Below are 12,976 nucleotides of genomic sequence, written 5' to 3'. Positions count from 1 at the left end.
CCGCCGCGGTAGGGGGCGCTGTGCCGCCCCGGCGCGATGGGCCGGCGCCGGAAGGAGCCCGCCGCGCCGGCCGCAGAGGCTGAGGCGCATCCCGGGACCGGCCGTTCATGGCGGCGCTTGTGGTTCTGCCGCTGCCTGCGTGAGGCGCTTGCCTCCTCCCCGCCGGGCTGCCCCGGAGTCGTTCCCGCTGCCGCCATGACCGAGGAGCCGTACGAGAAGTTCCTGGCCCCCGAGGAGCCGTGTCCGCTGCTCTCGCACCAGCACCCGCCGCGGGGCGGCAGTTTGAGCCTCAGCGAGGAGGGCTGCCTGGACGTCAGCGACTTCGGTTGCCAGCTCTCGTCCTGCCACCGCACCGACCCGCTGCACCGCTTCCACTCCAACAGGTCTGCTCCGCGGGAACCCCCGGCCGCAGCCCGCCCGGCGGACCGAGGCTGCTGGGCCGCGGGAGGGTCGAGAAGGGGCGGGGGGCCTGGGGCTGAGGCGGCCGGAGGCGCGGCGGTGGCTGCCGCCCCTCGCCGGGACCCGTCGGTCCGCCCCTGAGGCGGCGGCGGGGTCGGAGCTGCCCCTGCGGGAGGGCCGTGTCGTCTCCCCCTCTCGCTGCCCGGTGTCACCGTGCCCGGCGGCGGGTGCCCCAGGTGGCCCCCTCGCAGGGCCCTGCTTGGGTCACACATCCCTTCGGCAGGGCTGTGCGTGAGCTTCGTCTGGTTCGGGCTAATAACGTTGCAGTTTTTAATCAGTGTGGGTTCGGTCAATTTTTAAGATGTATTTATTTTTTTCCGACTTTTTTGAAATGCCGTTTTGAGTGCTGTAGGATGGGCAACTAAAGAGCAGCGTGCTTTTAAAAGCAGGCCTTGTGTGGACACCAAGCAAACCCATCGAGGTTCAGAATGAGTCACACAGCTTGGTGACTGCACCGATTCCTACAGAAGCGTTTCCATCCCATGCTACTAATTAAGGGCAAATTATTCTGTCTAATTTGTAGAAAAGGTCTATTCAAAAAATGCAAATGCAGCTCTACAAAGAAATTCCAGTTGTGCTTATAAAATCAAAAGCAAACATTCCTGAAGAGTGAATAACAAGGTAACTTTTCAATTGAATTTGTATGAAATCATGGAAATTTTACTTTAAAAGTGTCATTCACAAGGGCAAGCTCTTAATTATAGATTATTAAATGATTCAGCATGAAGAGCCTTGATCAAATATGATACACTTTCATGATCAAGTTCTAATATCTTAAGACCCAATTGTGACATGAACAGTAAGATGTATTCATAGCATATGTAGAAGATAAATATATGATATTCACTAAATTTGGATTTATTTCATTTTGTATGTTTCTCTTGGTACTGCCTTTTGCTTCCTGAGTGCATTATTAAGGCTTGCTCGATTTACAAACTCAGGTCTGTAACCCAGCTGTCTTGAGTGGGTATTTCACTACCCTGGGCAAGGACATGCCCTGTCTTGAACTGATTAAGTCATTGGAGATGCACAGCTCAATCTGTGGTGTTCTCATATTTTTTAAAGTTACAAGTAACTTTAAGGTAGTTCCTGCTTCTTGTTAATCCATTTCACACCAGCAGGGACAGCAGCCTCCCTCCCCCCCAGGTATGGGAAGGCAAGTGCTGGCTGCCTGTACCTGTGATGGTACTGCATACCTGGAGTATCTCTGCATAGCTGGTTGGTGGTAGAGCCTCTGTACCCTCATCCTGTGTTTGATGAGTCTGGAAACTTTGTCCAGTCTATCTTTCCTTTTATCAGTATTTCATGAGCATTGAAACTGTAGTAATGTTCAAAAGCATTCTGTGTCAGCATATTCTACTCTATACTGATTCATTGCCCTGCCCACAAGTCTGTACCAGTAAAACACTGCACATGTATAAGGGATGCAGAAAGGGAGGGAGGGCAGGCAAGATTTCCTGAATCTGCTAAAAGAAAAGTCTTTAACATTGGATAAATTCACTGCTGGCCAAATAGATGTGGGAGTGAGTCCATCACAAACATATTTAGCCAATCTGGTATACAGCTTGAATAATGATGGTGAGGACCAGCCTTTCTGAGTGATAGTGCTGCTCAGCTTTTGCAGTTGGATAGAGGAATGTTTTTCTAGTTAGCCAGGCTGACGGAACAGGAGTTGATTGCATGGGTTTGTGTGGTGAATTTTAGAAGCCCTTTTCAAATTGTTTTGGCCATATTGCAGTGCTGTGCTGACTCATAGTTGTCTCAACCTACTTTTCACCAGTATGTAAAGTAAATCCAGATACGGAGACTGATTTCATGAGCTTGTTAAATTCTGGCTTACTCTTATTAGAGTAAAAAACCTGTTCTGTGAAGTTTGAGTCCTCAATTGCTTTCCTTTAGCAACAGCATTAGCTAGCTTTTAAAATGAAATTCTGAAGGGGGAAAAAAGTGTTTGCTTTTGGCATGGTAGCATTTTCACACAGGGCATTTTCCCATTTGCACTGTCTCATTTCAACAGCATGTCCTCTATGTTTTGACATTCAGAGTTGAAAATAATGAATAATAGAGCTTTGGGTATATCCATAATGTGTTTCCTTATTAAGCCTTAGTTTTGTGTGGGATTATAGAACAAGAATTTCTTTTTGGCTCCTATTTGTGCAGAAGTCCAATTGATTTACTTCTTAGTATTGCTTATTTCAATTTACATGGAAGTCCAAATATCCCAACTTATGGGAAATGATATTTTTAGTTCAGGGTATTTAAAAAAACAACAAAGCAATCAAAAAGACAATTTGCGCACTACAGAAATCATGGCTCTGGGGTAGAAACTGTTAATATATTAAAATAAAGGTGTAATTATACTACCTGTGTATGGATATTCGCCTTGCATTTTTAACATTGAATTCCATTTGGTGTTGTTTGTGGACCTTTAAAAATAGAATACTTCAATTTCATATTTATAACTTATTTCAATAAAATCAATGTATAATGTTACTGACAAGCAAAGTAGAGAGAGTTTTATGAAGCTTAAAAGAACTAAGCATTTTTCAGGACACATGATGCCAATATATGTTTGCTGATTTTTATTTATTTTATCCTGTTTTGCAGGTGGAACTTGACATCTTGTGGAACCAGCGTAGCCAGCTCAGAGTGCAGTGAGGAGCTGTTCTCATCAGTTTCAGTTGGCGATCAAGATGACTGTTACTCACTACTGGATGACCAGGAGTTCACCTCTTTTGATTTGTTCCCCGAGGGCAGTGTCTGCAGTGATGTCTCGTCTTCTATCAGCACATACTGGGATTGGTCAGACAGTGAGTTTGAATGGCAGGTAAACCAGTTCCACTGTAGTGTAAAATTTTGTATAGACTGTTAAGTGCTGGGTTTAGCCTTAATTTGAAAGTCCTCAGCATTTGTTTCGTGGTAACTACTAAACATAAGAGCAGATATCTGAATCTTCAGCGATAAAGAAAATGTTTTGTTCCATTTTATTCCAGCACTTTCAATCTGGAGGCGAGACTAAAGATGAGCTCTTCAAAGAGGGATGCTTACATATTATGGTAGTTTGGTTTTAGTGACCAAGATGTGTCTTGTAGCAATGAGCTTAGATCCTTTGTACTGAGGATCTTCCCTGCTAATGAAATCTGGTTATACATGTCTGCTTCCAGTGATCTGGTCATACTAAATCTTCCTTTGGAATGGAGCTGGCACCTAGGTAAAGTTTAGAATCTCTAGCCATAGCTTATTTCCATCTTTTTTTTCTGTGCCAGTAAGAGCACAGAGCTCACTTTGTCTCACCAGGATGGGAAAAGTGTGAAGGTGAATCACATCCTTCTCTTTCCCAGTCTGTTGAATGCAGTTCTGGTCAGGTATCTCTAGTTTGTGGTAGTCGTCTTTGTTCAGCAGTTTTCCAGTTATGATATGCAAATATTAGACTTAAATCGACTTTTTATATTATAGACTTAAATCAACTGTGAACGTATGCATAACTTTGAAGTAGGAAACATGGTGCTTTGGAATATACCGAGGCATACTTTTAAATTTTGCTATAAGTCTTCCAAGTGCAGTATGAGGACTGAAAACACTTATTTCAAGAAAGCACAAATCCTGTTCCTGAATGAATGAATGAATGGTGCAAATGAACTTAAGATAACGTGGACTGGGATTAGCTCTGAATTTTTTTACTGTTTTAGTCTAACTGTTTTAATCTCTGTATATTGTAACACAGAAGTTACAAGTGCATGTGTATAACAGCCTGTAGGAACAACTCAGATTGGATCCCATTTCCCATGTCTTTCTTAGTTGACAGCATGGTTGATTAGCAACTAGCCTTTTTTATTATTCTTTGTTTTTTAAAACAAGCATTTCTTAAGAGACATACTTGATTGGACTTGTAGAATTTTGGAAAGACTTTTTTGTAGCTCTTTATGGTGTTACCTGGCAGAATCTGAGCATGAGTAATCCAGCTGTCACACTTTAGCTGGAAGTGCATTTAGAAATTACCTGCCAGTTGTATAAATGAAGCTACCTGAAGTTCTGCAGTTGCTTCCAGGAAAATGACAGTGATTTTAATTGAATTGTCTTGTGTAATTATGGGGTGTGGTATAAATGACAAACCTACTTTGCAATGATCTTCCTTAAACTAGACTTAGGCTTTAAAATGGCAGGTTTAGATTTAGGTTTGGATTGTAATGGATGATTTACGCTGATGGAGAAGGGAAATAGCTGAAATGCCACATCATTCTGCTGTTTTCTTAAATGCAGATTTTTAAAAAGAGGATTGATAAGTAGAGAATAGTGTAAATTGAGCTTGCTGTACTTGTTGTTTGTTGGAAGATTCTAAGGAATACTGCAATGTTATGAGTAATTATTAAGAAGTTGTTAGAGTACATAGCAAAGCAACGCTTTGCTAATTTGATGGTATGTTTTGAATTGTTAATAGTGTTAGAATTACTTTGTATCTGCCTACTGTATTCTAAGGCTTTGTTCTTTGTCTTGCATATTACAAGTTGCCTGGCAGCGACATTACAAGTGGGAGTGATGTACTTTCTGATGTTATACCTAGTATTCCGAGCTCTCCCTGCCTACTTCCGAAAAAGAAAAACAAGCATAGGAATCTTGATGAACTTCCATGGAGTGCAATGACAAATGATGAACAGGTGAAACTGACTTTTTTTCCTATGTGAGAACTGTAATATGCAGAAGAACTTTCAATTAGTGCCACACCTTAAAAGACACTTGATTGCCGTAGGTGTAAACATAGACCTGTGCAGTACTGCTTGATTCTTGAAACCAAATCTTGTCTTTTGCATCTGTAGTGGGTGGTTTAATGTGTACTTAAGTTTTCACTCTGTGTTTTTGAGGATACTCAATGAGGCTAGGAAATGCGGTATTTGAGCACATTTTATTCTGTTGGTCCTTGCTTTTTTCTGTTGCTCATTTAGAATCAATAATACTTTAAAATGACCCACCTTTCTTTGGATTCTAGGTTGAATATATTGAATATTTGAGTCGCAAAGTTAGTACAGAGATGGGCCTTCGAGAGCAACTTGATATCATTAAAATTATTGATCCCGCTGCTCAGATCTCACCTACAGATAGTGAATTCATTATTGAATTGAACTGTCTCACAGATGAAAAACTGAAACAGGTGAGTTAAGGTTTGTACATAAGACTTTGGGGTTTCAGCCTCTGATATGGCTTGCAAAATCTTTTACAGAGTTGTGATTAATTTTTATACGTGATCATTAGATATAGGGAGAGACACTATAGCACAATATTGTCAATGAGGGAAATGAGAGTTCAAAAGGATATTGTATGTATTAAACCTTTATATGAAAAACTGTAGTTATATATTCTGAATACGTGTTAAGCCTAAGCTGGCACGTGTATAATGAGTTATGTTGTGGAGCCAGTACTGCTTATGACAAAGCACATTCCACTTCATGGCCATCAACTGGTTGGGGATCCTCATTTGCTCACTGAATATAAACTAGCATTTGAAACTCCAAAGGATTGGAATTCATTGGGGAAGACCATAAATTTGATGTAGAAAGGGATATAGAAAAATGCGTTTTAAAGATATTACCAAATAGAAATAACAAAGAAGGGTATCTGATCGATACGGTAGCTACATGCTACTGTCTTCTTAGTCTTTGTACTGTTGTGATGTGTTGTTGTGAAAAGATGCAGTATCCAAACAAGCTGAACTCCTCAGCCGTACTCTTTATTTGTCATTATGATGAAGGTAGAGATTGACAATGGGAAACAATCACTGCTTTTATGGACTTGACCTATTTGTTATTTCAAATGTTTTATAAGTATCAACTTACAGTAGAAAAGTACCGCTTTTCTTACAGCCGCTTTTCTCTGAGTATACCTAGCAAAATAAAAGGGTTTGGTACATTAAGTAAACAACTTAGTTCAGTTGAACTTGGCCGATGTTCCTTTTTGGTGTTATTATTATAACTTACTGTTACATAGTAGGAAACTTGGGAGACAGGAGAGGGGAAAAAACCCAAATCTTGTTACTTAGTTTTCTTCCTTCTATAATGAAGTTAATATTAACTTAGTTCTTAGTTAAGTTCTCTTGATGTCTGCCAGATGAGGTGGGATTTAAGCAGCTACAGCAAAATGTTTTAAAAGACTAATTGAACTCATCCAATAATTTGATCATTATTACTAGGCATGTTGTGGTTTTTTTCCATGAAAAAGAGTATCTCAGTACAGTATTTATCAGGCTTTAGTAATTCTGCTCCCTCTGTTCTAAAGGTGAGAAACTATATCAAGGAACATGGACCTCGTCAACGGTCTGCCAGGGAGAGCTGGAAGAGGAGTAGCTACAGCTGTGCAAGTGCCAGTGGTGTGAGCGGTGCCAGTGCCAGCAGCAGCAGCGCCAGCATGGTCAGCTCAGCAAGCAGCAGTGGTTCCAGTGTGGCTAACTCCGCTTCAAACTCGAGTGCCAACATGAGTCGAGCGCACAGTGATAGTAATTTGTCCACAAGTGCTGCAGAACGAATCCGGGATTCAAAAGTAAAGTTTCTAATTATGTATATGCATATTAAGCTGTCTAACTTGTTAAGGTTACTTGTATGATCTTAACTGGTGTATTTGTACTGAAGGAGCATGGTTAGTAACTGAGGATCTGCTGAAGTTACCTAGCTAAACTAGTGCTGTTTCCTCTGGTGTGACCATACGGAACGCATCTAAATTAATTCTTTGAATGAATGCAAGTTTTAGCAAAAAAATTTGTTGAAGATCGATCAACCTAATCTAGGCATAATTGCTGGAGCGTAAAGGTTGTGTTGGTTGTGTGTGGGGTTTTTTTTTCCCAACTAGAAATTTTATCAGGCTTTTTGAATCTTCTTCATTTATTCTTCCAACATGTCTTAAGAGGTTCCTTGATGAGGAGTGACCTACTGAAGCATGTTTCAGTTAAAGTAGTGCTGTGGCACTTGTCTGGCTCCATAATTTCAGTTTCAAGTGTGGAGGAGAGGAGCGGTTCCTGCTTGCTCTTCGACATCTCAGGTTGTTGTAAGACTGTAATATTTCCTGTGCAATAAAGATTCTTCTGATCAAAGACTCAGCTGTGCAACATCACAGGGTGATGATGTGCCTCATAACTCAGATATGGTAAATGGTCTTCATGTTTTAATATTAGATATGATTTTGGATGTTTGCACCACCTCTGAGAATTCATTTTAGTTATTTTTCAGAGCAGACATTATTTTAGAAGTTAACTTATATTTGCCAGCTTTTAAGGTGATTTCTAATCTACAGAACAAAATCTTATTTTTTGTCTCTTCTGTATTTTGATAGAAACGCTCCAAGCAACGGAAACTACAGCAAAAGGCCTTACGCAAGAGACAGCTGAAAGAACAAAGACAAGCTCGTAAGGAAAGACTGAGTGGATTATTTCTTAATGAAGAAGTGCTCTCTTTAAAAGTGACTGAGGAGGACCATGAAGGAGATGTGGATGTTTTAATGTGACAGGGGTGAAATTATCAGTGTTCTTTCTAAGCCTTAAATGTATTATCCATATTGTTTACATATATTTCTTGACCAAATTTTGATTAGTGCTAACAGTATAAACCAGATCTTTTCTCAAGTGTAATTTTGGTAAGAAGGTCAAAGTATTGAGTAACTTCAGCTTTTTGAGACTAATGTTGCAACAAAGACTTCAGAAACTTAACTGACTTCTGAAAAGCTGCTGAATAGATACAATTTTAAGGAAATTTGAACTTGGCTACCATGCCAACTTACTTAAAAGACATAAGTCTAGGGGTGCTTTTGGATGACACTAAGCATGCATTGCTATGCTTCGGCTTTTTTTTTTTTTCCCAACTTAATATTACACTTGCCTTGTTCTGTTTTTCTTTCCCAGTATTAGGAAGTTTGTTTAGCACCAGGGGAAAATATTTAGTTCTATAGGGATTTCTTCAGTCTTGCTCTTGGATCATACAATATCAAAATACTGTGATAAATCCTTTTCTAGAAGTTGTGATTTAACTCAAACTACACAGAAAACAAGAAGCAGGACTTCTAATGCAGGGAATCTGTAACACAACTAATGCCTAATAATTTAGTTCTTTAGGAAACAATTAGAATTCAAAAAAACAACTTGCAAGCTTAGTCTTCAGAAAGTTTTTTTACTGCTCAATATCTTACAGTATGATTGTTACTGATGGTTGACCAGTACATCCCTAGTATTGCTATGAAAAGATTCAAATGAAAATATCTTTATGCGTTGGAAGTACACTAATCTGCAATTAAGTTGTCCAGGACACTACTTACGATAGTTAAAAATGCTACTGGAAACAAAAGTGCAAACAAGTGGCACACAACTCTGGTCACTCTTCCCCAGAAGCATATCTAAATAGATTCATGTTGTTGGCAAGAGAACTTAATTAATGCAACTGTGCTTTTTAATTGTATGTTTAGCTGAGGATGTGTCTTCTGTGTGGGTTGTTACACCATTACATGTTACAGAATTCTCCTTTTGTCTATCTGCTTTTGAAATTTCTCTTGCTAAGAAAATGAGGTAAAATTGTGGCTTTCAGGTAGGGAGGTAAAAGTAGTTTTAACCTGTTTCCTAATTCTGACAATCTTTTTAAGGTGATTTTTGTCTTTATCTTGGAACTACTTCTTACAGAACTCTTTTTCCCCACAGCTGAGATAAAAATGATACTTCTAAATTTCAGTGTGAAACTTAAAAGATCATGAAAGCGTTTTCTAGTTCTGAGTTTCGAAAGTAATTTTTTGTTATCTTGATGCTTCATTACTTTCATTTTGTTCTGGTGAATTAAGGAGTTTGGCAGTTTAGTGTGACCACAGGTGCCTGTAATTGCAGGATATAGCCCAGTCCTGCAGAATTGCATGGTCAGCTTTATATAGGACTACTCACAGTCATCGTGCATGTCCTGTGCAGACTTACTAGCCCTGACAGCTGAAGTATTTTTCTTTCAGAAGTGCCATTCCTTGTAGCCTCAAAATAAGCCAACCAGTGAAATATCCTAACAATGGCCTCTGAAAGGGCTTTGATGAATCGGTGAGGTCCATAGTCAAACTAGTATGCATGAACGTAGTCACTCTTAATGGTGCTAGACAACAGGTACCCAGACTTGGCCCCTGACTGATTAAAATGTATGTAATGTCATTTTAAACTGGAGTGTTAGCAATCCCATATGGCAAGTTATTTGGCCACAAACGAGAAGTGACTGTTACCTGTCAGTATTTGCGTATACTGCGCTATAGGTCGTTGATGCCTGCCTCCCTCCTGTAGAAACAATACTAAAAACTTTTTGACAGTGTGTAAGTTACCGAGAATTTAGATTCACTTAAATCTGGAGCTTCTTTTAAAAATCTTAGATGGAAGAAAAAAATTGAATTGCTGTCAATTCAGCTAATTTCAGGGTGCAGTTGTTGAATTTTTGCAACTTACCACGGCTGTAATGGATGAATTCATTGTGAAACATTTCACTGTGTGTACATTGTCACAGTTCAGTACAACCTTTATATTCTGCAGTGACTTTGAAATGTGAAATTTTTTTGAAGAAAAATGGACACTACTATAGAGACTTGAGACTCTGAAATGAATTGTAAGAAAGGTGCAATATCTCAGCATGGTGGAGCATGAAATTGTGTCATTTCATTTTGTTTCAGCAGCTCTTCAGAGTTTAAAATCCCTCAGGCTTTGTTGAGAGAAGACGCCCTCATTTTGATGAGGTTTAGTTCTTTTTGGTCACCTGTCTACTAGCATCCAGAGATCATGAAATGAGAGAGGATAGTATTTCCGTCTTGATCTTAGTATGAGCATGTAAGTATAAATTAATCCAAGTGATTAGACGGGTCCAATTGCTCATCTGTTACATTGGATGAAAAGGTCTTGGGTGCCACAGTAGCTGATTGTGGTATGTTGTCTCCATCTGGATATTTCAGTCACTTGTGTGACAGTTAAAACAATAGAAGAGAGTGGATTTCCAGGGGTTCCATGGCAATAATTTATAGCTCTGTAATCTTGTAGTCCCAAAATGCTTATAACCTAAGAATAAAAAACTCTGAATGTTTTGATAGGAATGCAGGAGAACATCTTGCTTACCTGAACGTTTTCTCTGTCAAGTACTTGGTATCTCAGAGAATCAGGCCTGAAGTAGCTGTGGGATTCAAGAGTTCTCACATACTTCTACATGTTTGGGTGTTTTTCCCTTTTCTTTTCACATCTTTCATAGTTCTAATGACACACTCATTTTGTGGAGGGGGGAGGTGTTTTTATCAGATTCTTGTCTTTCCCTGCAATATGCTGTGTAATTACCCAGGGATGTGGTTGAGTCGCCTCCCTGGAGGTATTTAAAAGACACGTATATGTGGTGCTTAAGGACATGGTTTAGTGGTGGTTTTGGCCATGTTAGGTTTGCGGTTGGACTCGATGATCTTAAAGGTCTTTTCCAACCTAAATGATTCTATGAATTTGTATCGGATACCCATGACATTAGTCAAACAGTTGGAATTTTAGTTAAACCTGGTCTTGCTGATTCAGATGTTGGCCATTGTGGCTACTGCTTTGTTTTACAGGAAGTTATCTACAGATTATTTGGTTCAGATAGATAAAGAAGAGTAACAGACTGCTAAAATCATGCATTCTTATTAGTGCTTTTTCAAAAAAGAATCAAATCTCTGCTTTTTCTTCATAGATAAAAAATGTCAAGCTTAAAATCAAAATTGAGACAAACAGGAAAAAGCTCATAGATGTATGGCTCCATGGTACTGAGGCTGTATGTCCAGGTGCTTTGTACCCACTGTAATATGAATGTAGTCAATTTACACTCTGTAACGTTAACGGTTTGCTTCCATGGTAACTTTTTCTCTAAAAAGGCTTAGAAGGAGCACTGAAAGTCTGATTGCAATAGGACTGTAAACAATAGAGAACATCCTTTTTTAATATGATTTTAAATATGAGGAAGAAAACTAACTGCCTGACAAACCTGTCTAATTTTTGTGTGTGTATCTAATGTCATCCTTCGTCTCTGTTAAGATATTATCTATTTTTCTTTATCTGGGAAACTGATTAAAGATGGATATAGTATGCTTAGTATGGAGTGCTTACTCAGAAGAGTAAGAAAAGTCTTTGCAAGACTTTCCTGGGCTTAACTTTTAGTTCTCATATTGTGGTTTGAAACCTGTGAAGATCATTCTCTGGGGGAAAAACCAAACCAACCAACCTGCTTGAACTTATTCGTATGCATTTACATCAGAGTGCGTGTACAATATAGAAACATATAAAAATGGCAATATTTACTGTTCATCTACACTGAATGGCCTGAAGCCATTTCTTTTCTCCTAGCACTCTTTCAGCTCTGAAATCATTTGATGCATTGGTCTATAAATATTAATAAACCTGACTGTTTCGGGGAGCTCTTGAAGTTCATTCTTAAAAGCCAGATTTTTGTGGCGAATGTTGTTAGATTTATTGGTTTAATGTTCCCTAGCTTACTGATCTTGCAGTTCTTGTGCATAGAAAAGACAAGTCAATATGCAATTTTCCATTTAAGGATTGCAAAGATAGTTTATTAATCTACCAAGGGCAAATCCTAGTAATAGTCAAAGCTTGTCTGTTTTGACTTTTAATTCTGATTAATTGTACTTGCATTCTCCCTCATCTGGCTAACTTTAAAACATTTCCAAATTACAAATACATTCTTCAATTTAAAAAGAAAAGAATTGTAACATTGAAGCCTTGAATATAGTTCATAACCAAAGCAAGGGGAAACTGGGGTTTTGTGATTTTTTTTTTATTTTTTTTTTTATTTTTTTTTTTCCTGGGGGAAAGAAGAGCATATAGATTAGAGTATATGGTACTGCTTAAATTTTTTTTTTTTTTCCAAATTCTCTGCTAATTGTATTGCTAAAATGCACTTTTGTATAGAAAACTGTCCTCTGTACATTCTGTATTTACTTTCCACAATGTTTATAGAGATTTTTCTGAGGTTGTGAAGGATTTACTGAAAGCTGCGATGCTGGTGATTGATGCTGTTGACTTCAAGTTTTCATTGTATTTGAAAATAGTTATGTGCATATTGAAGTACAGGTTGGAATTAAAATTGATGACATAGCAAAGATATTCTGATGAAACTATGTGGTATCTTTTTCAGAGCAAGGGGATTCGTATACAGGGCTTGTATACTCAGCATTCAGACAGAAACTACAAGTGGCACAAGTTAACTGCTCTTTGTGACAGAAAGCAAACCAGTCCCTCTTTAGCTGGTTTTTATCCTCAAAATCTGAGCAGAATTGTTTCATAGGAAGACAATTAGTTTTGATTTTTGTGCCAGAGGATTTTATTATATATATGCTATATACTACATAGCTGTGGGCAGAGGAAGTCTGATCACTTTTGTTGCCAGCAATAACTCTGAATCTTCTTCTGCTGTCACCCTCAGTACCCATAGCCATCAAACTGTCACCTATCCTGCGATGTTTAAAATCCCTAATAGGACTTTTAAGCTGACAACCTACCGTGCTCTTA

General features: G+C 38.9%; 1 protein-coding gene across 1 annotated transcript; it reads left to right on the top strand.

The window, feature by feature from the left end:
- Nucleotides 1-192: 192 nt before the first annotated feature.
- On the top strand, nt 193-12,564 carry FAM199X (family with sequence similarity 199, X-linked). The gene is made up of 6 exons (XM_074147477.1): nt 193-383; nt 3,067-3,286; nt 4,965-5,114; nt 5,444-5,605; nt 6,727-6,987; nt 7,774-12,564. The coding sequence occupies exons 1-6, from the start codon at nt 196-198 to the stop codon at nt 7,942-7,944; spliced, it is 1,152 nt and encodes a 383-aa protein (XP_074003578.1). The 5' UTR covers nt 193-195; the 3' UTR covers nt 7,945-12,564.
- The last annotated feature ends 412 nt before the right edge of the window (nt 12,565-12,976 follow it).

Source organism: Numenius arquata, chromosome 5 (genome assembly GCF_964106895.1).
Source record: "Numenius arquata chromosome 5, bNumArq3.hap1.1, whole genome shotgun sequence".
In the NCBI taxonomy this organism is placed as follows: domain Eukaryota; kingdom Metazoa; phylum Chordata; class Aves; order Charadriiformes; family Scolopacidae; genus Numenius; species Numenius arquata.
The sequence above is the reverse complement of the archived record's forward strand: the minus strand, read 5'-3'. Positions and strand labels throughout refer to the sequence as shown.